The 22,998-nt window shown below is 52.8% G+C and overlaps 1 protein-coding gene across 10 annotated transcripts; it reads left to right on the forward strand.

The window, feature by feature from the left end:
• The first annotated feature begins 448 nt into the window (after positions 1-448).
• On the forward strand, positions 449-20,832 carry KCNIP2 (potassium voltage-gated channel interacting protein 2). Of its 10 annotated transcripts, none has more exons than XM_053923506.2 (11): positions 449-822; positions 14,294-14,389; positions 15,271-15,324; positions 15,960-16,084; positions 16,443-16,512; positions 16,697-16,767; positions 16,896-17,003; positions 17,174-17,278; positions 17,415-17,477; positions 19,543-19,598; positions 19,940-20,831. In XM_053923506.2, exons 1-11 carry the CDS (start codon positions 750-752, stop codon positions 19,971-19,973), a joined length of 855 nt encoding a protein of 284 aa, XP_053779481.1. In that variant the 5' UTR covers positions 449-749; the 3' UTR covers positions 19,974-20,831. The 10 variants fall into 10 exon arrangements, with proteins under 10 accessions (XP_053779481.1, XP_053779482.1, XP_053779485.1 ...); XM_053923507.2 differs by having other exon boundaries at positions 450-822; positions 19,543-19,609; XM_053923510.2 differs by lacking the exon at positions 15,271-15,324 and having other exon boundaries at positions 450-822; positions 14,294-14,393; positions 15,964-16,084; positions 19,940-20,828.
• Positions 20,833-22,998: the final 2,166 nt, after the last annotated feature.

Genomic DNA, 22,998 nt, shown 5'->3' on the forward strand with positions numbered 1-22,998 from the left:
GCCTGAGCTAAGCCTGCATTAGAGGCCAGGTTGACCCCTCCTCTGCATCCCCAGGCCTCTTCAAACAGGGGGGCACTGGTGGTGCGGGGGGTGGCACAGAGACCCACACATGAGAGGAGAACAATAGAGAAAAATTGGGGCTGCAGAGAGACTGACTAACGGGAGACCCTGACCGAGACTTCCCCTGACTGGTGCTGGCGGTGGGGAAAGAGTGCCTGAGAACTGGGGGCGGGGTTTCCTCACAGTGGGGACTTTTTGGCCCTGCTTTCTCTTCCACCCCCAAGGCCCGTGGCTTCAGGTTTAGGGAGTAGTGTTGCTGGAGAGCCTGTCTCCATCCCCGCACTTCCCAGCTCACCCTTTCACCGGGTGCCTCCCCCGAGCTGCAAAGAGGAGGGGGCGGGGGTAGGGGGAGCCAATCCCGGCAGCGCCAAAGGGGGGAGGCAGCGATGACAGCCGCGGGGAGGGGGCGGGAGGAGAGAGGCAGCTCGGCTCCGGCTCTGCTCAGCTCCGCTCTGCCTCAGGCTCTGCGCTCACCTACTGCTAAGGCTCCCTTCCTCTCCTGCCCCAGGACCCCCGGGTGGGCCCTAGACCCCTCTTGGTCCCCAGACTCTCTACCCTAGTCCAGACTCTCCTGGCCCCCAGCCCCTCCGTGTGCTACGCCGCCAGGGGGCGCCGTGTGAGCGCCCTATCCTGGCCACCCGGCGCCCCCTCCCAAGGCCCAGGAGGGAGGGAGGGGGTCGCCGGGGGCCATGCGGGGCCAGGGTCGCAAAGAGAGTTTGTCCGATTCCCGAGACCTGGACGGATCCTATGACCAGCTCACCGGTGAGTCTGTGGATGGGGGGTCGTTGGAGGGAGGGTATATTCCATCCCCCCAGACCCTTATGCCTCTGCCCCCTGCCAAGCCCTTACCCACACTCTGCCCCATTCCCAGACACCCTCCAGCTGTTCTGGGTCCCAGGACACTGGAGTTTAAAGCCTTGGGTCCCAAGGTGGGGTAACAGGGTGAGGAGAGCAGGTGGGCAGGTGGGGAGAGGCGGCAGGTGTGGGCCCGTGTGACACAAGGCAGGGAGGGTTATGGTGGGAGGTGATACGTGAGTGAGCGCCTGTCATTTTTTGTGTGTGTCTGTGTATACATGTGTTCGCCTCCCACAGCTGGTTGCCATGTGCTCCGGGCTTGGTGACGGCCAGGGTGAGTGCGATTGTATGTGGCTGTGCAATCGTATGATCTCGTCAGACGTTGGAGCAGGTTGCGTAGTACCCTGGTTGTACTAATGAAGTTGTTTGACCATATGTTTCTGTTCTATGTGCAACTCTATGCTTTGAGTATGTGCTTTGGTGTGAAGTGGTATGTGGCTGCCAGAATGTGTCAGGCTTCACTTTATGGTGGTACGTCTCTTTGTAAGATTTTGTGAACTCCTGGGGCAAGTATTTGCAGAGGTGGGTTGTGTTGTGTTTTGTGATTGTGAGACTATGCCGGTTATGTTGGTGTTTTGACGCTGATTGTGTACTTCCATGTGGTGTCTTCAGTCGGGCTCTGAGAATGTCAGTGATGTGTCTTAAGCTAGCTGTCTCTCTGGCTTCCTGGTGCAGAAGGGGGTCTTTAGTACACACCACTGCTTACCCCACGCTTTTTGCAAAAAGCCCAGGTGGACCCTAGCAGAGACTCTAATGTCCAGCCGCCCAGCCTGGCCCCTGTCCGGGAGCTTTGGTTAATGCTGGGTCAGGCCCCTCCCGCCATGAAGTACTCCGAGATCATTCTTACAACAGAAGCTCTTTCAACACCCAACAACCATACCAGAACCCAAAGGAAAACACATCCTCTTGCCTCTTCTCCAGACCCAGAGATAGAAGCTCTAGGCTTGGAAGGTGCCGTGTGGCCTCCCCTTGTAACTGCCCCCAACACCCCTTTGCTGCCCAGATATCCTTTCTCCCACACTGTGGGGCGGGGGTTGAGACCAGTACATCTGTGCCTGTGCACATTGCTGGGTTTGGAAGGCAGATCTGTGTGTTTGTGTGGGTGACAGTTGTGTACATTTCCACGTACGTGTGTTTCTGTCTTTTATTGTGCAGCCTGCCCAAGAACTGCAACAGAGAATGAGAAGGGGTAGACTCTCTCCTGTGTCTGCACTAGCTAGGGAGGTAGAAGGAGGCCATGATTCTTGTCTGTGCGGATGGGAGCAAGGTTAAGACTTGGGGACGGGTATAGGACTAGAATGCAATGCCTTCAGAAAGTGTCTCCCTGACCCGCTGACCCTGGTGGAGGTCCTCCTCCCTACACCAGGACTCCCAGAAAGGGAAGCCCTTCCATTCGGGCAGGCCCCAGATGTGTCCTAGATGTGCCTCAGACCTTGATGGGATCGAAAGGTCCAGCTGTCTAGCTCTGCTTTGAACTGTTCTCACCATCTCTGGATCCTTGAGAGTGGTAGGGGCCCCAGGGCCCTCATTAGCACCACATTAGTCAGTGATTGCTTCCCGCTTTAATTGATTCTCCTGTTTAAGGGAATCATCCCCTCTCCACGTGGCTGTTTGAATCAGAGATTGATTGGGTGAAGGTGGGGAAGCACTTGTATTAGAAAGTGCAGGATTGGAAGCGTGATAGGACTTTTGCTCTCTTTGGGCCTCACTTTGTAAAATGGGGAATGCTACTTCCTGCCTGCCTACCTCCCAAGGGAAATAGAAAGGTCAAATGTTGGCAATCTGTTTCATGTCATAAGCATCCTTTCTGTAGATAGCTCTACACAAGACTTGGAAAGAGGAAATAGGACTACCGGGAGCTCTCCTTTTGAAGGAGGGCTATCTTATAGCAGTCAAATGGGGTTGGGACACCCCCTGAAATAAAGCGCTGTGTGCTTGGAGACGCCTGATGAGAAAGAAGCCAGAGAGGGAGACGTTGTCCGCGGTGCTGAAGAACGCGCTAGGAGGAGGTGCATTTGGGCCATCTTAAGTTCCCAAAGTATAGTCTCTGTGCAGACGGAAGATGACTTTTAGGGGAGGGGAAAGTCCAAGAGCCACCCTGCCCCGCATCTAACTACTCCGGTCTTACCAGCCCTGCAGGGCCGCTAGGCAGTGCAGCGAGGTGGGAAAAGTGCAGCAGGCCTTTCCCAGCTGGAAGAAAAGACAGGACTGGAGAAGATGGGGAGAGAATTGGGAGCAGGCTGGCCAAGGCCTGAGCTCTGAGCTCTGGTCCCTGCGCCTGGGATCTCCGGAGTCAGAGTGAGGTCCTTCTGGCCATAAATATCGTTCCCCGGACTGGGGCGCCCCCGTGTGGTCATAATGAGCTTGCGGAGCTGAATCAGAAGAGGGGTCACCAAATCAAGGGGCAAGATTTGCATGGAGTTCGGATGTGACTCTCAGTGCATAAATGCAAGATATTTTAGCCAAAAATACGGGATCCCAGTCGGAGGAGTGGAACTATGCCCCTTCTGTAGGCTGTCCCAGAGTGTGAAGACATTGGTGCGTCCTTTAAGAGGTTTACTTTTGGTAAAGCCAGATGGGGGTGAGTCGGGGAAAGGAGTCAGGACAGGGACAGAGGAGAGGGGGGTTTCTGATGCATTTGGCTGGCAGCACATGACGGGAAAGTCTATGAATTCGCTGGGACAACAAAGGGACACAAAACAGGATCAGCCACGAGAAAGGGATTGGGAGCCAGGAGACAGACCAGTGGACTCACATCCCTGCTGCCCTTCTTTGTCACCCCAATACACTGGTCAGTTCCTCCTCCTCCCTTCTGCTCTCTCTCCCATTGGTCCAGGAAGTGTGGGAAGTTGCCATGACAACTGTGTCCTCTTACCCCCTTCTTATCTCTGCCAAAATGGGAAGAGGAGGGGTGTGACAGGCAGAGAAGGAGGGGCTGAAGAAGGGCAATAAAAGGTAAGGTTAACTATGCCCCCGACTCCTTTTTCAAAACCTGTGGGTGCCCCCCTTCCCACCAGAAATCCGGAAAATATTCCCAAAGAAGACTATGAAGAGAGTCTGCGCCGCGCCCGTTCCCCGCCCCCCGCCCCGCCTCCACTTCAGCCTCAGTCTAGGAACTTTGGGGTCCAGTGCTTTAGATGCTGGGTCGGGGGCGAGTTCCCCTCATGCGACCCGGAGAAGACCTGGAGAGGAACAAGGCTCTGTTGTCTGAGGTCCTGGTCCTGCAGGTCCCACCCTCCGGCGCTGCCCTCGCAGGGCCCACTTGGGTACGGGGCGACCCGACCACCTGGAGACTTGGGGGCGGAGCTTGGCCACTGTGCTCCCAGCGGAACCATGAACCGTTGCCCCCGCAGGTGCCGGAGCCCATTGGGGCAGGCAGCGCGATCCCTCTACCAGCTGGTGACTGGGTCGCTGTCGCCAGGTATGAGGAAGGGAGGAAGGGGATGGACCCCTGAATAAATGAGCAGAGTGGGATAGGAGACTTACAAAGGAGGGAAGGGAAAGGGCCCCTCAAAGATTGAGGGAGCAGGATCTCTCAAAGAAAAGGGTTTAAAGGGCAATACCCCTGACAAAAGTGGAGCTCGGGTTAGGATTCCTTATAGAGAACGTGGAGGAGGTAGGGGGTCGTCAAGGAGGAAAGCAGAGGGGGCATCACGGTCCCCCACAATGGTGGAGGAGCGTGCTGGGCTTCTCACTGATGGCAGAGGAGGGGGCCTCCAGTAGGTGGGTGTAAGAGGCAAAGCCCCCCACAGGGATAAAAGGAGGAAGCTTGCAGCAGAGCAGGGGAAAGGCACAGCCCTTTATGAGTTGTTCAGTTTAATGGGATCTTAAGGAGACTGGGGAGGTAGGGCTGGACCAACATGAACTCAGCTAGTGAGCCCATGCCTGATGGGATGGATAGACTTATGTGGCATGAGGAGTGTATGTCACCGTTTTGTGTGTCTCTAGGAGTCTGTCCTAAGGGGGCTGTGCATGCGTCACTGGGGTTGTGAATGCTGGGGCTGTGTGTCCCTGGGATTTTGTGATAGCGAAACTGCATGTACATAGAGTTTTGTGCCTTAGAGTTGGGTTGGGGTTCCTGCGTCACACTAAGTTAGTTATATGGCCTTCACAAGGCTGTAGTTTAGTGTGGGATTTGTGGAATTTATATGGGGTTATGGGCATCATATCATGGCACTGCTGAGATTTGTGCGTGCCTCCACTTGGGTTTCCTTAGGGCTGCCTGGGCAGGGCCCACAGAACCCAGCATCGCTTCCCCACCTGGCCTGGGGAGACCAAAACAGCCTAGCCCCCTGGCATTCTGGGAGCTGTAGTTCTCTGGCTCTCTCCATGCTATCCACTCCACTTCAGCCCTTGGAGTAGAGGCAGGTCTCTCCAGAAACAGGAGAGATGAGGCTGAGACAGAGCCATACTTAGAAGTCGCTTGGGGAGCATGCGTTCCCCCAAGCCCACTGCTTGGGCCTGTCTCCAGTGACAGATGGCCAGAGCCAGGCGGGGCCAGCTTCAATCATAGCAGGCATGACTTCCAGGCCCCAAAATAGCCCAAAGGCCTAGGGAGTTCATTAATCACCTGATACAGCTGGGGGCTGCTGTGTCTTCTGTACTGCTTGGGTACAGTAAGTCGAGGGACTGAGAGAAGGGCTTTGGGGTCTTCACTGGCTGGGATCTTCACTCGGGGAATAAGAACAGATGGAAAAGTGGGACAGTTACATAGAGTGGGTCCCCCCATAAGGTTTAAATGACTAAATGATAGGAGTATCTCTGGTGAGATTTGAGAGACCCAGGGAGGGCCCAACTAATGTTTCAAGAAAGTTTTCCCCTGCCCTAGCTGGTGTGGCGCAGTAGACTGAGGGCCGGCCCATGAACCCAAAGGTTGCTGGTTCGATTCCCAGTCAGGGCACATGCCTGGGTCGCGGGCCAGGTCCACAGTTTGTGAGAGCACAACCTGGGTTGTAAGAGGCAGCTAACTGTTGTTTTTCTCCCTCTCTCCTTCCCTCCCCACTCTCTCAAGAGAAATAAAATCTTTTTTTAAAAAATTAAGTTTTCCCTTGAGCCCTCACTCTGCCTGATGTGTTTCCATTAAGACTTCACTCGTTTGAGTAAAGAGCTAAGTGGCACGGGAATGCTTGGGAGGACATATCTGGGCAAGTTTCTCACCGGGCCCTGAGACTTGAGAGGTTGCTGAGTGGGGAGAAGGGAGAACTCAAAAAACAGGTTCCTCTTTTGCTTCTGGCAGACTCTCCCACTAGAAGCCTGGTAGATTTAGGACCTTGAGTGCCTGTGTGGCTGGGTCAAGCTCTCTGAAGGTTGAGAGTAGCAGTGAGAGAGGGAAGTGGAGGGTCGGGGACAGGGCAGCTGGCTGCAAGGTTGTCAGTCTGTCCATCTGTGACTCAGCATCTGAAATCAGGGAGATACTATTCTGCTGCGTCTTTCAATGGAAGAGGTTGGCATTCAAGGCTCCATGGAGTCTAACCCTTTTGGTCTTATCATTTGTAGCTCCCCTGGGTGGCTAAGCCACAGTAGCCCCCAGGATTTCTTCTTCTTCTTTTTTTAAGATTTTATTTATTTAATTTCAGAGAGAGGGGAAGGGAGAGAGAAAGAGAGGAAGAGAAACAGCCACGTGCACGAGAAACATCAATCAGTTGCCTCTTGCACACCCCCAGCTGGGGACCTGGCCCACAACCCAGGCACGTGCCCTGACGGAATCGAACCGGTGACTTTTTGGTTAGCAGGCTTGCACTCAATCCACTGAGCCACGCTGGCCAGGGCACCTGCAGGATCTCTTGACACACCCACATCCATTGGAGAGACAGCCTGAGGGAGATGGCAGATTATTGGTTCTGCTTCAAGTTTTGATCCATCCTTTATCATCTCTGCTGTCTTGGGAAAATCACTTCTCTGAGCCCCAGTTTCTTCAATGGCAGAATAGGTACATTACTACTCACTCTGACCATAGCAAATGTCACCACAGGAATAATAGAACCTACCTATCAGGTTTATTATGAGGACTAAGTGAGGTAATGTATGTGAAGCATCCAGGACACAAAATATGCCCAATAAATGTTGATCCCTTTATTAAGGTGGCCTGGTGACATTTTGGCCACCCTTTAAGAGTTAGCTCAAAAAATACCCTCTCCAACTTAGAAAGCCTTCCCAACTTAGAAAGTTTTTACTATAGCTCATTTTATGCCTTGCCTAGAACAAACAGTTCCTACCACGTGGTAGGCATGCAACAAGTATTTTTTGAATGAATAGATGGCTTGTAGTTCTCTCAGCGGGAGAACTCCCTGACCAGTGGGAGCCAAGCCCTGTTTGGTTCACCTTTGTTCCACAAGCACTAGCGTAGAGCCTGGCGTTCAATCTGTACATGTCCAATTTTTTAACAGCCTGGCCCTCTAGGAACTTAGAATCTAGCTAAGGAAGCAGGATTGATCCAGAAATATCTGGGTTCAAATCTGCATCATTTAACTATGAGCAAGTTCCTTTGTCTCTCTGGTCCTTGTTTATTTCATTGTAAAATGGGCACACCACCAATCACTCTGCCTACCTCATGGGGTCATCAGGGGAAGCCACTGAGAGAACAATGTTTGTGCCCTGGCTGGTGTAGCTCAGTGAATTGAGCAGACTGCAAACCGAAGGGTCGCCGGTTCGATTCCCAGTCAGGGTATATGCCTGGGTTGCAGGCTGGGTCCCCAGTGTGGGCCACATGAGAGGCAACCACACATTAATGTTTCTCTCTCTCTCTTTCTCCCTCCCTTCCCCTCTCTCTGAAAATAAGTAAATAAAATCTTTAAAAAACAATTTAAAAAAAAAAGAAAAGAAAAGAGAGAACAATGTTTGTGTAAATGTCTGTGAATTGTTAAGTGCTCTGGAAATGTAAGGCGGGTGTGGCATGTTATTAATAATGGTCACTGTTAAGGTGGTTGGTGATGCGGACTGTGAAAGAATTCACAAAGAGAAGAAAGTGTAGAGAATAAAGTTTTTATTCACTCTCCAAGAAAGGAGAGGGGGATGTGGAGAGATGCACCACCCTCAAGGGGTGGGGGCTTTGAGCTTTTATTGGATTATAATTGGATTTTAAAAAGGATGGGGCCCTGGCTGGTATAGCTCAGTGGATTGAGTGCTGGCCTGTAAACCAAAGGGTCTTGGGTTCGATTCCCAGTCAGGACACGTGCCTGGGTTGCAGGCCAGGTCCTCAGTAGGGGGCGCGTGAAAGGCACCCACACATTGATGTTTCTTTCCCTCTCTCCTTCCTTTCCCCTCTCTCTAAAAATAAATAAAAATCTTAAAAAACAAAAAAGGGGTGGCATTGCCATTTTGCCCCTGGGCTGTTGGGGCACTGTGACTGGAGGCTGCAGTTTGTTTGGCTGTAGGGAGCCAGTGAGTTCTGTTCTTGCTTCCAGTAATTTCCAGTCCTGGGGACAAGCTCAGAAGAGTGAAATGGCAGTCATGTTTAACAAGGTCATAGGCTTGCTAGGCAAATGGTGCCACCATAGCAAATGGGCCTGGCTTTGCCCTTTCAGTCACAAACACTTCAGCATTTATTCTGGGCCAGGAGTTATTCTATCAGCTTTCCATGCATTAATTCATTTACTCCTCCCAGCAACCGTATGAGATGAACAACTCAGGCACACAGAGGTTAAGAATGTGCCCATTGAATTGCAACTTAAAATTAAGAGGCAAAGCTGGGATTTGAACCCAGGGAATCCGGCACGCTGACCCATGTTGTTACCTAGCATGCTAAGCTACCTCCTTTTGTTGTTCCCACTAGTAACATTACAGAATTAGGTGCTGAGTTTTGAAAGCCCGACATTGACTTCAGTAGAAATTCAGGTACCTAGAGCCCGCTGGGGGCTGGAGGCTCTGAAGGGATGGGAGTTAAAGATGCTTTCAAAGGGTAGATGAAAGCTGTAGTATAGAAGGAAAGCAGAAGGGAGGGTATTCCAGGCAGAGGGACTAGCAAGAACAAAGGCACAGACAGAGCCGGACAGTGAGGAGGCCAAACTGGCTGGAAAAAAAAAAGGTGGGGGGCACCTGCTGATGAGGGGAAGGGGAAAGGTATTAAATGCTGGATGTGGAATTTGGACCATGACAGGAACAATTTGCTGGGTTCACTTGTCAGTCTGTAATCTGTGAAGTGGGAGAGTCCAAAAGTAGTTCCTGAGTTGACTTCTTCTTCGGGGCGGGGCGGGGGTGGCGGGGAAGCGGAGGATCAAGCCTGCCTGAGGCTGTCCTCCTCCTCAATCCGCCTTGGAACACCTTCCAGGGCTGTTGGGTGGGGAAAGTAGAGGGGTAAGATAGATGTGAAACGGAGGCCTGAACCCCAGTGGTGGTCTGTAGAACTATACAGATCAGTGAATCTCAAATGAAGCAGCGGCTACCCAACCCCAACCCCACAACAGGGGCTCAGACACACTCACCCCAGAGCGGGACCAGGAAGGAGGGCTTCCTCTGGGGTCCATCCCCCTACACTGAGCCTCCTGGATGGGCAAGCTGTCTAAGACGGGAGCCAGTGTGGTGCGGCAGTTTAGAGCACAGCGGGCTCACAGCCAGACTGGTTTAAATCGAGGCTCTGGTACTTACTGATGTGACCTCCTTTGCCTTAGTTTCACCACCTGTAACTGGGGATAACAGTACCATCTTCACAGGTTTATTGTGAAAATTCAACATAATAATGTGTTAAGCACAAAGTACCCTACCTCGCACGTAGTGAGTGCTCGGTCAGCCATGCAGTAACTCAGCAGCTCTAGGCTCCTGGCTCACTGGCTCTGCAGGCCTCTCCCCACCCCCTACGCTCACCAGCACCACTTACCAGGAAGGAGCTGGATGGGGGAGGGGCTCCAGGAATGTTCCAGGAGGTGGAGGTGGGGGGTGGCGCCCTTGGAGGGTTCAGATTTCCCTTCCACCCTGGGCCTCTCCATCTGCTCAGTAATGGTTCCCTAGGAGCAGGCAGGGCTTTGGCAGCTCCTGGGTGAGGCCTCAGTCAGGGGGAAGGGCAGAGCACAGTCCCTCCTCCTCGCCCAAGGCACTTGAGTCTCTTGGTCACAAAGGCAGCCAAAATAAGTCTCCTCCCCAGAGAGCTGTGCCAGGGCTAAGTAGCCTTTTTCCTGCCTAGGCTATTGGACCTAATTCTCCCTCCCTGGGCCTCAGTTTCCCTGTCTGTGGCCTGTGGGAAGAGGGTGCTTCCCCCCTTCACAGTCTCTATGGCAACCACAATCGATGTTGATGGTGTCCTCCCGACGGGAGAGGTCACTGCCTTCTCCTCTATTATATTCTCGTCCAGTTCCATGCAGATACAATTACACAACCACCATAGACCCGCACGCCTAATTATAGGACACATCCATATTACCTCCCAGTCTTCAGACCCACATCCCACAGTCCTCCTAAACACAGACTCCTCACACCCCGCACACACTCAGAAATGCTCCAGTACACTCTCACACACACACCATAGGCACCCCGGTCACACACCCCTAAACACAAACACACACCTGATAGACAGGTGCACAATCATGTGCAAACACACAGACACATGTTCTCCACACAGACAAACACAGGAATATACACACAAGAAAACACCCAGACTCCCCTGAGATACTCGGACCCCTACATCTGTCACTTATGCATGTGCAGCTCACCGTTTCTCACACACTATCCTTCCCTGCCTTCTCCCTAAGCACGGCTCCTCCCTCTGCCTCCTCCCTTGGGCACAGAGTAGCCACAGGGTGTCTGGGGGAAGCGGTCCTCAGGGACAGAGGCAGGTCACTGCCTCCCTCCTCTGGCCTGGCCTGTCCCGGCCCAAATCCTTCACAGCAAAAGCTCCCAAGAAGATGCCAGGCCCGAGGCTGAGGTGGCCTGTGAAGAGGAAGAGGCTGTGGCTGGGAGGTTGTGGCTGGGAGGTGAGTGGGGCAGGGGCGGGGTGAGAGAAGTGGGGAGAGGGAGGAGATCCAGGGAGGGAAAAGGGGCGGGAGGCTGCAGCCGTCCTACTCACACTGGGGAGCCTGAGGGCCAGGCAGGCCTGTGTGAGTCTCCGCCGGTGGGGGCCATGCCCTGGGCCCACCATGAACCTGGAAGGGCTGGAGATGGTCGCAGTGCTTGTGGTCCTCGCTCTGTTCGTCAAGGTCCTGGAGCAGTTTGGGCTCTTTGAGCCTGTCTCCTTGGAAGGTAACCCAGGTGTCTGGGCAGGTCTGGGCTGCTGGCTGGAGGGACAGCCGCCACCAGCATTGGGGAGGGGCTACTCTCACTTATGACTGGGAGCAGGGATGAGCAGATTAGTGATGAGATGGGGTATCTCCAGGAGGTGGGGGGGTGCTTGGGGAACAGGGCATCTGGGAGAGGTGGAGAGGGGGACTTGGGGTGGAGCATCTGGGGGAAGTAAGGAGGAAATCTGGGGGACTAGGTGTGTGACGGAGGTGAAGATAGAGGACCAGGGAGGAGACAGGGTATTTGGGGAAGTGATAAGGGGCACAGTGTGGGGGGACTGGGGTGTGGAGATGAAGAGAGTCTGGGGGACATGAGGAGAGGTCGGGAGATAGGCAGCGGTATCTGGAGTAGAGGAAGGAGGTTCCGGGGGTCCCGAGATACCACTAGACTTCCAGGGAGTCCCCTTTGGGGCCAGAGGCCCACAATGGCTAGGAAGATGTGTGTGACTCTGTGCCTCCATCCCTGTAGGTGTGGTTGCAGAGTGTGTGGATTCAGTACTCGAGAGATACAGGGGTGTGATTGTGTGTGTCCATGTGTGTGACTGTGTGAGCCTGTGTAGGTGACAGGAATATGTGGCTTTGTCAGATGGTGGATGTGACGGTGCTTGAGGGGAGAGTGTGTGTGTCTGCCCCATGGGTGTCAGATTGTGTGCATGGCTGTTCCCGGAGCTCCCTGAGCGTTACTAGCTCTACACCCAAGACTTAGGAGGGGAGTGGGTTCTGGAGGGACAGGAGTGAGAACACTGTGAATGAGATGTTTATAGATCCACTCTGGCAGGAGGGAGAGGGGTGGGTCAGATCAGGGACCCTGTCTCCCAGGCGCCCACTTTCTCTCAGGATGCAAGGGCAGAATGGTCCCCAGGGCCTGGACACTGGGCATGGGAAATCAGTTCTCCACTCAAGTGGGGAGAGCGATATTGGAGGTAGAGAGGGGAACATGTTCTGCCTCCCCCAGAGAGTTTTGGCCTCTCCCTCCACTTTACGCCAAGAAGCGTGCAGCTCCATAGCATGGCTGTTTCCCAGTTCCACCAGGGACAGGTAAACAGGCAAGAACTGTGACAGGGGGACCGCGGGGAAGAACTAAAAAGATGTGAAAGGAGCTAGGACAAGATGAAGGTCCATGAATTTCTCTAGTGTTGAGTAAGAGCAGAAGACTCCCAGCTCGCCCTGCATCCTCTGCCGCATTTATTGGGATGGGGTGAGGAATAGGAATTGGTCCTGGATGAACCAGGGTTCTCCAGTCTTTTTTTTTTTTTAAGAGAGAGAGGGAAAGGAGGGAGAAAGAGAGGGAGAGAAACATCTATGGGTTGCTCCCAACTGGGGACCTGGCCCACAACCCTGGCATGTGCCCTGACTGGGAATCAAACTGGAATCTACTGAGCCACACTAGCCAGGGATCATCCAATCATTACCGGATGAAATCAGTTGGGCTCTGACTTACCATACCCTTCAGACTATTCGATGGGAAGAGGGTCATCCAAGAAACCCAGCATCCCGTAGGCTGAAGGCAGCCCCTTTCTCTTTCTATCTTTAGAGGAGCCTAGAGGAGATTGAGTCTTGGGAGCAGGTAAGGAGGACGTGTGAAGAGGAGGTTGGAAGAAGGGGGGAGCTGCCCCCCAGTCTGGTGGCAGCTCTACGTAGCACCAGAGGCCCCAGGTGCAATACAGCTTCAGCTTCTGGAAACCAAAGTCCAGGCTAATGGAGCCCTGGGCCAGGGGCCAGGCCGCCATCGATCCTCCATCCAGCCCACTTGCCTCCCTCCCACCTCTCCAGAGCTCCTGCTGTGGAGGAGGGAGAGAGGACCAGTTGGAGCTGGAGAAGGCAGTGACTTCTAGCAGTTACCTCCTGGGAGCAGGGCCTTCTCCTGAGGGTGGAGACTGCATTGGGAGGGCAGGGCCTATATGGGAGCCCAGATGCCTGAGTAAACCTACAACCAGAAGTTGGGCCCTTCCAGAAATGGACTGAGGCCAGCCTCAGTGTGTGCGGACTCTGGCCCTGGAGTCTGGAGGTGGGTGCAGTTGGAAGACAGACACATGAACGTGGAGGGCTCCCTAGGGTGCGATGGGAGCTGCAGGACGTGTGTGTGACCAAGGGGGAAGGAGAGGAAGTGTGATCGGCGGGCTCCAGCTAGCCCCACATTACACTAAAATACTCCTCTTAAGGTCCGTTATTGCCTCAAAGTTCAATATCATTTCACCTTCAAAGAGTAGGCTGTACTGGAAAGGACTGGGAAGGGACACTTACAGGGTGGATGAGTTAGTAGCTGCTGGGGAGCCTTGTTCCACTGGTGGGAAGATATCAGTACCTTGGGGTGGGGGCTCGTAGGAAAGAAAGGTGGGCGTTCTCTGGACAGACGGGGCTTCTGCGGATGAGCTGCAGCCTTAGTGTCTGGGAGCCGTGGGTGCATAGGTCACAGTATGATCATGAGGACTTGCCATGGGGACCGTGGTGTGTGTCACAATATTATAAGGTCCTCAAGTGGTATTAACACGCTGTGGCATGTTGTCCCCAGGGTCAGCATGTGTTTTCGTGTGGTTTGGTCATACCACACGTCCTGTGTGTGTAGGACGGCCTGTGTAGTTCCTCTTGCGTATGTGTCATGTTGTTCCTGGGCCACAGCTGTGTGCTTGCGTTGAGGAGTTTTTGGTCAGGGCGTGTGTGTGCGCACATGTGTTGAAGCCTGCTTAATTAGGCCTCGGGGTGTGAGTGACTGGGCATCGAGCTGTCTGTCGCTGTATGGCATCCACCGCTCTGTGGTTTACCATTCTGTGTGTCTCTGCACGCCTGTCTGTGTGTGTGTGTGAGAGAGAGAGAGGTGTTCCTACCCAGGCAATCCTTGGGTTGGACATCACCCTCAGAGCTCCAGCCGAACCACTGGAGGCAAGGGCACAGGGTCAGCAGACACTGAAGCCAATGCCACCTGCCCCAAGCAGCCTCGCTCTCTCCAGCTGGGTCGCATTATGCAAGGTGCCCCAGCTGCCTCCGTGGGTTTTCCATGCCTCCGAAACCCACTGGCTCCCCTAACCTGGTCCCAGCTACCTTCGCCATTCCCCTTCAACCCTCCCCCAACACCCCGCCCCCAGCCGGGGTTAATGTGTGATTGTGGGAAAGGGACAGGGAACGGAGGGGCAGTGGGGGTTAATGTGCCTTCCCGGGGTCTTCTCTCTTCCCAGGCCACCCTCCAGGGCCCACTAAAAAAGCGCTGAAGCAGCGGTTCCTCAAGCTGCTGCCTTGCTGCGGGCCCCAAGCCCTGCCCTCAGTCAGTGAAAGCAAGTGCCGCTCCTGTAACTTTCCGGGGCGGGGCCCGTCGTGTGGGACAGTGTGACTGCAGGGGGCCTCTGTGTGTGTGTGTGCACGTGTGCTCGACCAGTGTGTCCCCCCCCCAGGGTGGGCACTGGCTAGCGCGAGAGTGAGTAGGTGTAGCTACAGTCCTCAGAGGAAGCACAGTGTGGGGACATGGTCAGTTTGGGGTGCGGGACCCTAGTGTCTTTGGGTGGTACCAGTTTGCGAAATGGGCGGGACCTGTGTGATTTGGCGTGGCCAGGGTGACCAGGCTGAGGCCCGAGCCTAGTGCTGTGACCCACGTGCTAGGGGCTGGTCGAGGCGGCTGTGCGGGTCTGTGCGCCTGTGCGTGGCTTAGCTGGGTTAGTGTCTGCGACTTTGGCCTCCTGCCCCGCCCCTGGGCATGTTATGGTTGTCGAAATGCATGTCGCCCATGCAGATGGAGCCCAGGTGCCAGGATACTTGGATTTTCTAGTGGCAGCCTGGTTCCCAGTTGAGTGACCTCCCTTTGTCTCTAGGCCTGTTTTCCCAGTTGGGCCTTGTCCATGCTGTAGGACCATACTTCATTTTACAAGCTATCAAGGCCCGTTTTGTAGTTATCTGAGAGTGTCTTTGTGTTTGATTCCGGATCCCACTTGGGGGTAGATTCGGAAAAAGAACCAGTGTGAGTGCCGCATGCAGGTATGCGTGAGGTCCATTTCGTGTATGCCTGTGCTTTCGTTACGTGTGCTTTTGCGCGCGGGGCTGGGGTGTGTGCATTGTAACACGCAGGTTTGTGAGATCTGCAGTGAGTGTGAGGGACAGACATGGCGTGTGTCTGCAGTTGGTCGGGTTTTCGGCTTTCTCGGTGACAGTGTGCTCCCTTCAGCATTAGCCGCCCCAGCCTCCCTACGCCCCCACAGACCCCGCCCGCTGGACCCAGGTGACTTACTCTCCTGGTGGGGGCGGGGGCAGGGTGGGGGGCTTTGGGAGAACGGGGTGGGGGCATTTGCCTGGGGGACTGAATGTTGGGGGCTTGGGGGACTGAGATGGGGCCGGGGGTGGGGCCTTGGCTAAGGCTTACCAGAAGTGGTGGCAGGGGTGGGGTCTAGGTGGGGCTTGGCTGGAGCTGGGCGGGGCATGGCTCCAGCATGGCTCTGGAAGGCGGGAATCTGGGCGGGGCAAGACCTGGACGGGGCAGATCCGAGTGGGTCTGGGAAGGCCCAGAAGCTCGGGATCCTCAAACGCCTGTTCTCGAACCTGTCTTCACCACTCCAACCCCTTACGGGATAAAGATGGGTTGGGACCTTTTCTTCCTACCAGGGATCAGGGGCCCAGGGACCAGTGCCCGGTCGGATCCCTGGCTCTGGAGACAGGCCTGACCTTGGGCCAGGCCTGCCAATAGACTTTGAAGTTGACCAGAGTCTTGTCTCCTTGTTTTCATGTCCAGGGAACTGGCAGGCTGGTCTCTGGTATCGGAGATAGGGGGCTGTATGAATCTGTGATTTTGAGGAGGGGTCATGGGGGCTGGGCCTGAGGCGCGCCTCTTCCCCTCCCTTGCCCTCCCAACCCCCACAGACAGCGTGGAGGATGAGTTTGAACTGTCCACCGTGTGTCACCGGCCCGAGGGTCTGGAGCAGCTGCAGGAGCAAACCAAGTTCACTCGCAAAGAGTTGCAGGTCCTGTACCGGGGCTTCAAGAACGTGAGTGTGAAAAGCAAGGCCAAACCCGGAGAGGTGTGAGACAGAAAGGGAGGGGGAGGGAGAATCCCTTTCTCCCCCTTCCACCCCCCACCCCACTCCCTTCCGGGTAGACCGAACTTCTAGCGGGAGGTTCTGGCCTGTTTGAGAAGGGGTGGAGCCTGTAGGTGGTCAGGTTAGGTTTTGTTTTTTTGGGTTTTTTGCACTGGCAAGAAGTCTTACCTCCCATCAGAAGAGCTCTAGTGACCCCCCTGGAGACATGAAGATTTTGTCCCTCTCTGGGAGTCTCTGGGTGTGGAAGGGGGAGGGATGCGGAAGGAGGTTTTGTCTGTGTCCTCAGTCTGGTCTCCCCACTGCCCAGGAATGTCCCAGCGGAATTGTCAATGAGGAGAACTTCAAGCAGATTTACTCTCAGTTCTTTCCTCAAGGAGGTGAGGGGACAAGGCCTGAAAGGAAGCAGCTGTCTGTCCATCTCTAGGCTGTGTTGGGGAGAGGGTTGGGGGGGGGGCGTGGAAGCTGGGAATGCCAAGTGATAAGAGGTGTTTGGGGAGCCCCACGGAGGTTGGAAGTCCTCCACTGTCTGGAAGCCAAGCTCACGGGCCCACTGTTCTGCAGACTCCAGCACGTATGCCACTTTTCTCTTCAATGCCTTTGACACCAACCACGACGGCTCCGTCAGCTTTGAGGTGAGCTGGAGAGGATGGGCCAGGGAGGCCTGGGGCTTCGGGGCCAGGATCTATAGGCCAAACCCAGAGAGGAGGCTGGGTGAAAGGTGTCTGAAGACATATTTACTTCCCCCCTGCCTCCTTCCCAGGACTTTGTGGCTGGTTTGTCAGTGATTCTTCGAGGAACCATAGACGACAGACTGAATTGGGCCTTCAACCTGTATGACCTCAACAAGGACGGCTGCATCACCAAGGAGGTGCGCAGGGCAACTGAAGAGCTGGAGGGGAGGTGTGAAAGGCCCACAGGAAGGAAATGAGACCCACATGTGCATTACCAGCAAGGGTGATGCTTGCCCTGGGCCCTGGGCCTCCCAGCTTGGAGGCTATAGGCTCTGAGGAGGGATCCTTTTCTTTTTTGGCCTAATAGGAAATGCTTGATATCATGAAGTCCATCTACGACATGATGGGCAAGTATACATATCCTGCACTCCGGGAGGAGGCCCCAAGGGAGCATGTGGAGAGCTTCTTCCAGGTACTTGGGATGGGGTAGGCTGGAGGGTCCTGGAGTGAAGGGAAGAAGGTGAGGTCCCAGTGGGGAACTTATCTAAATTCTACCTGCCTCTCTCCTGCCATCTCTCCTGTTATCCCTCCCAAATACCTTTTCACAGAAGATGGACAGGAACAAGGATGGCGTGGTGACCATCGAGGAATTCATTGAGTCTTGTCAAAAGGTACAGGTCCCCACCCCCACATTTCCCTGGTCTGGACTCAGGGTCTAATTCAGTGATATAGGAGGAGGCTCCTTTGGGCAGAGTATCATCTCCTTAACTCAGTGCCACTCCCAAGCCTGTTCCTTCACAACTGGGGGGGGCCTGTCATTCCTCACCTCACCTCCAGTCTCTCTGGGTGTCTCCTTCCTCATTGCTTCTCTCTGTCTCTGACCGTCCGCATTTATAACTCGGTGCTCTCTCCCTGTCTCTGACGAGCTCTTTTTCTTTCTCTCTCTCCAATCTGCCTCTCTCACACTATGGCTACAGGATGAGAACATCATGAGGTCCATGCAGCTCTTTGACAATGTCATCTAGCTCCCCAGGACAGGGGGGTCAGGTGTCTGTTGACCATGCTCTAGCCCTAGTCCAGTTGGACCTCACCCTTCTCTCCCTGGGTCTGTCTTCATCCTAGCCCTGCCCAGGGTCTGTAGGAATCCAAGAGCCTGGGAATTTAGTGGAGCCAAAGGGGCCAGGGAGTGGGCAGAGTGCATCTGCTGGGTGTTCCCAACTCCCAACAGCTCCCACCTCCTTCCTGCCTGACATTCAGTGCTGAGGGTGCCCCTGCTATAGGAATGAAGTGGTTCTCCACCTCCCGCCCCACTCTAGAAACTGCAACACTAGACAGAATTTCTCCTGTTATGGTGCTTCTCCTATCCTGGATCTCATAAACATTTTCCCTAAGACTCCCTTCTCAGAGAAACCTCTCTGTTCTTGGCACGGATTGGCCTTTCAGAACAGGGCCTTTGAGAGCTCTGTAGGAGGGGGACAAGAATGTAAAGGCAGAAATCTTGGGCTTGAGCCAGTGGTTAGGTCCTAGGAGGTAGCTAGAGTATAGAGTAGGAAGGCCTAGGGATTGTCAGTGAGAACTAAGGCATGCCAGGCTATCACTCTGAGCTCTACAGGTCTGCCACTAAGCTATAAAAATATGAATTTCTAGGCTCTTCAAAAGACCTTTTCTCCTTGGAAACACCCCACAAATTTTCCATGCTCAGTATCCCAGAAAAGCCTGGGATCCTGATGTCTGGCTCCACCCTGGATTTTTTTCCTCTCCTTCCTTCCTGTTTGTATGGTTGTGGTGGTGGCAGGGGAATATGGGTGGGAGATGTCCTGGCTGATACCTCCCAAAGGTTCAGCCTAGCAGCATGGAGTGAGTCAGGGACCATCTAGTGAATGCACAAGAAGAAAAGGGAAGGAGGGAGGCTGGCATAGCATCTGAACCAGTGTGGGGGCATTCATTAAAATCTTTGATCTGCCCAGGCTTTATCCAACCCCCCAAATATCCTCTGCAATTCCCACCTAGGGTCTCCTCTTACTCTATTCAATCTACCCAGAGATGCCCTGAACATACCTAGAAGGCAGGAACCAGAGGATCCAAGTCCCACATCATCAGCAGCACCCCTGCCATGCTGTCACTCCTTAAAATACCCGCTTGTTCCATTAGCCAGGACCTGAGGGGAAGGGCCCCCAGAGAGCTCCCTTTCCCGTTAGAACACTGTCGACTGCTTTGCATTTTTGGCTCCTCTGTATATTTTGTAAAATTTAAAAAATACACCAGATCCAATAAAACACAATGGCTATGCACAGGCTTCTGTCTCCGCCTTTTTGTCCTTCCTACCCCACACGTACCTCACAACCTCTAACTCAAGCACCTGCAGCCTTTCAGCTCTGAAAGAAAGTGCCAGTCTTCCCCATAGTATGGCCAACTCTTGGCACAAGACCGAGACATGGGTTCTAAAAGGGTTGGAAACCTACCTGACCTTAGAGAAGTACCTACATGAATCTCTCTCCTTAGAGGAGACAAGGAATAGACAGGATATCAATGCCCCAAAGACTATGCCAAACCAGCTGTCTTTGTCTAGACTTGTATTACAAGTTGAATCAAGAATTTCTAATTTACAGACATCAGTTAATCTCAAAGTGTTTTCTTTTGAAGGGGGAATTCCCTTTAGTTTCTAATGAAAATTTGGTTATGTAAATATCTCAGCCTTGCCTTCAGTGTGGACATACATGTGTGTCTGTCTTCCAGCCGAGAATGAGGGTGAATCAGACGGTGTGGACCCAGGGCAGGTTACCATGGAGCAGGTGACACTTGGGTAATGGAGACTTCCTTGGGGGGGGGACCTTTCTTTGTTTTGCTGCTAGAGCGGTAGCCACCAATGGTGGGTTCCTCCCATCTTTCCTCTGGGACAGGGGTGTCAAACTCATTTTCACGGGGGAGCCACATCAGCATCACAGTTGCCTTCAAAAGGCCGAATGTGATTTCAACTCCTTAGCAGTTTGGGAGTAGTTATATGTATACAGTCCTAAAATTATTTCAGCCCTTTGAAGGCAGCCGCGAGGCTGATGTGGCCCCCGGTGGAAGTGAGTTTGACATCCCTGCTCTAGGGTACCGTCGTATGGTGACTAAGCTTCCCCATCCATAGGATGTCTGTGGATGCAACTCAGTTTCAAGACTGAAATCAAGGACTATCATGCTTCCTGTTGCATTTGATTTTGCCCTCGAACCTCCTACTGCAAAAGTCCACTCTCTCCTGTCTCCGAGGAATGGTGATAAATAAAGACATTAAGCTCGGAAGTTGCATGGCCATCTCCCTACAGCCTGATCAAATGGCCACACACAAAGGACCGAGGGGACCCTGAGAAGGGGAAACAGACCCTGCCTAGAGCTCCATCAACTGTTATGTCTTTTGTATTTGAGTTTATACCTTTCCTTGTGGCTTAATCCCATTTTAGGCAGAATTTTTATGCTACCAGCAAATGTAGCCAACAAATCTGTAGCTATAAACCAAGGATGTCTTGAGTGAGATTGTTTTTACAGATGTACATTACAGAAAATAATTCTAATATTTACTAACCCTATTCTAAGAATATATAGAGGCACCTATTCTATTGCTTACATTCTATTACTGTACACATTGGCAAGGTGTGGTGTCCAAGAAACAAAAACTTACTTCCAGAGTCCATCATTTTGTCACCCTACTCACATCCCATAATTGTCTGCTCTTTAGGCCCTTGGGTTTCATTGGGTCACAATCCCTCTGAAGGATCTGATGAAATATATGGACCCACTATCCAGAAGTGGGGGAAAAAGCACATTTATTTATGTATTTATTTTAAATCCTCACCTGAGGATATGATCACTGATTCTAGAGAGAGAGTGAGTAACATCAATGTGAGAAAGAAACATCGATACTTCCCCCACCCCGTTATGTGCCTTGACTGGGGATGGAACCCGCAACCCAGGTATGTGTCTGAGCTGAGTCAAACCCACTGCACTGCCTTTTGGTGTACAGGATAATGCTCCAATCAGCTGAGCCAACCGGCCAGCTCCATTTATGTTGGTATCCCTTAAGCCCATCCATGGGCCCTAAGTTAATACTCCTGTGATCTTGTCTACCTTCTACACAGCTTTTGGTTGTGCAGAAGAGGAAACAGGCCCATTTACAGGAGGGTCAAGGCTTGACCCAGTCCCCAACGTCTCTATTCAGAGTGGGCCTGTGGCACAGGAAAGATTTGTGTGTGAAAGGTGGATGCTGTGCATGTCATAATCTATACATGGTGACACTGTGACAGGCTCTCATGGTGCTACTTTTACTTCATGGCACTTCTCAGTTTGTAACTGCTGCGCGTGTTTATCTGAGTAGCTGGCTGTCTTCTCTGATACACTGTAAGCTACAGAGGGCTCCCTGGGTGCCTGGACTGTTCTTTCCCCCTCGCCATCCTGCCTTTGAGGCCTGGCAAATAATAGACACTCAATAATTACTTGGTTGGTTGAGTGAGCATGGTGAGTTTGTGTATATAACTGGGTTAGGTATGGCAGCATTCTCCATGTTTTAGGGTAGGTCCAAGTTTAAGGGAAGTTGAGAATTTCTAGTGAAGTGCGAAGTGCCCCAGAGCCAGGGCACAAAAATGGGAACCAAAAAAATGACAGGTTGGCATTCTGATTTTTTCTGGCCAATGGTCGGACTCTGAATGTTGTCAGCTACTCCATCTCAAAACACCCTCCAGTACCTACCTTCCAGTATTGTGTACTTCCTGGTTTTCCTCTTACATTTCTGGCTGCCCCTTCTCAGCCCTCTCTGCAGTCTCATCCTTCTTAACTGGAATTCTAAATGCAGGGCTCCACAGCTCAGACCTGAGCCTCTTCTCCAAATCACACTCAACCTCATGGCTCAAATACCATCTATATGCAGAGGACTCTTAAGTTTATATCCCCAGAATTGTCTGAGCTCCAAGACGCATTTATCCAGTTGCCTATTTGACATATTATGTGGACCTGAAATAAAGTTAACCTGTTCAAAATGGAGCTTTGATCCTTCTCAGTCTTCCCCTTTTCAAGTAATGACACCATCTACCTAGTTGCTCAGGTCAAAATTTAGGAGTCATGCCTTCCTCTCCCTCACTCCCCCTCTGCTCTAATCAATCACCAATTCCACCACCAAAGGTGCAGCTCCTCTATCTCCACTGCTGTTCCCTAGGCGAAGCCACTGTCATTACTGGGATTATTACTTATTCTTCCACCTAAAGTAGCCCCTCCTTGCTGTGGTTACTTTTTGTTACATCACTCCATTTCCTCGCTTCATATTACTTAATCACAAACTGAGTTCCCATGTATGTATTGCATTCGTTATGGTCTGTTTCCTCAACCAGAATGTATACTCTCCGAGAGTAGGGCCCAATTTCATTCATTCCACAAATATTTATCAGAGGCCTGTTAAACTTTGGTTCCTATTGTAGATGTGGTATGGAGAGAAAGTGTGAGGCAAGAACGGCCCTTCAAGTTTGAGAGGTACAGATATGGAAGGTGGATCTTGCTTGGGCCACAGACCCCAGAGTCTGGACTGTGGTGAGCAGATGAAATTGTGGCTACTGACTTGCCAGCAGATGTGAGATATGAGGCAAAAAGGAAAATGCTATGAGACTGAGGGCTGGGGTCGGCTGGGATGACTGGGATGACACCCCCCCCCCCCCCCCCGCCGTTTCCCAAGTGATCGCAGTATCCAGTGAAGCTGCATATGACCCCCAATTGTCATCACAGGAAGTCCCCTAAGAAAATGCTTGCTCTTAGCCCCAGTCTCAACGCTCCAGGACTAAAAAGAAGAGGGGCGGTAAGAGTCTCTGGAGCTACGAGTCGGATTACCGTTGGAGGAGTTGAATATGAGATGGAAGAGTAAGACGGACAGTACTGTCCTAATCGGAACGAGACTGAGATGCTCAGTTCACGTTTACACCGCACAAGTTGAGTCAGATAGCTCAACATAAATGTCACATGCAGTATGACAGAACATACAGCAAGGGGATCAGGGCCCACTTAGGATTCGGGGAAGGCGTCCCCAAGGAAATGATGTTTATGCCGGCGCCTAAGGTATTTTACTTCTCCCTCGCACTTCACGTTCCCCATTCCCAAACAAGCCAGGCCCTTTCATCCCTCCCTACATTTGTACTCGGTTCCCTTTGCCTGCTGTGTTTTCCCTTCATCACT

This window comes from Desmodus rotundus, chromosome 4, assembly GCF_022682495.2.
Source record: "Desmodus rotundus isolate HL8 chromosome 4, HLdesRot8A.1, whole genome shotgun sequence".
NCBI lineage: Eukaryota > Metazoa > Chordata > Mammalia > Chiroptera > Phyllostomidae > Desmodus > Desmodus rotundus.

Coding starts and splice junctions, on each gene's coding strand:
- KCNIP2 (XM_053923506.2), top strand. CDS start 750: ATGCGGGGCCAGGGTCGCAAAGAGAGTTTGTCCGATTCCCGAGACCTG. Junction 14,390..15,270: donor CCTGCCCTCAGTCAGTGAAA/GCAAGTGCCGCT, acceptor TGCTCCCTTCAG/CATTAGCCGCCCCAGCCTCC. Junction 19,599..19,939: donor GGCAGGTTACCATGGAGCAG/GTGACACTTGGG, acceptor CCCCATCCATAG/GATGTCTGTGGATGCAACTC.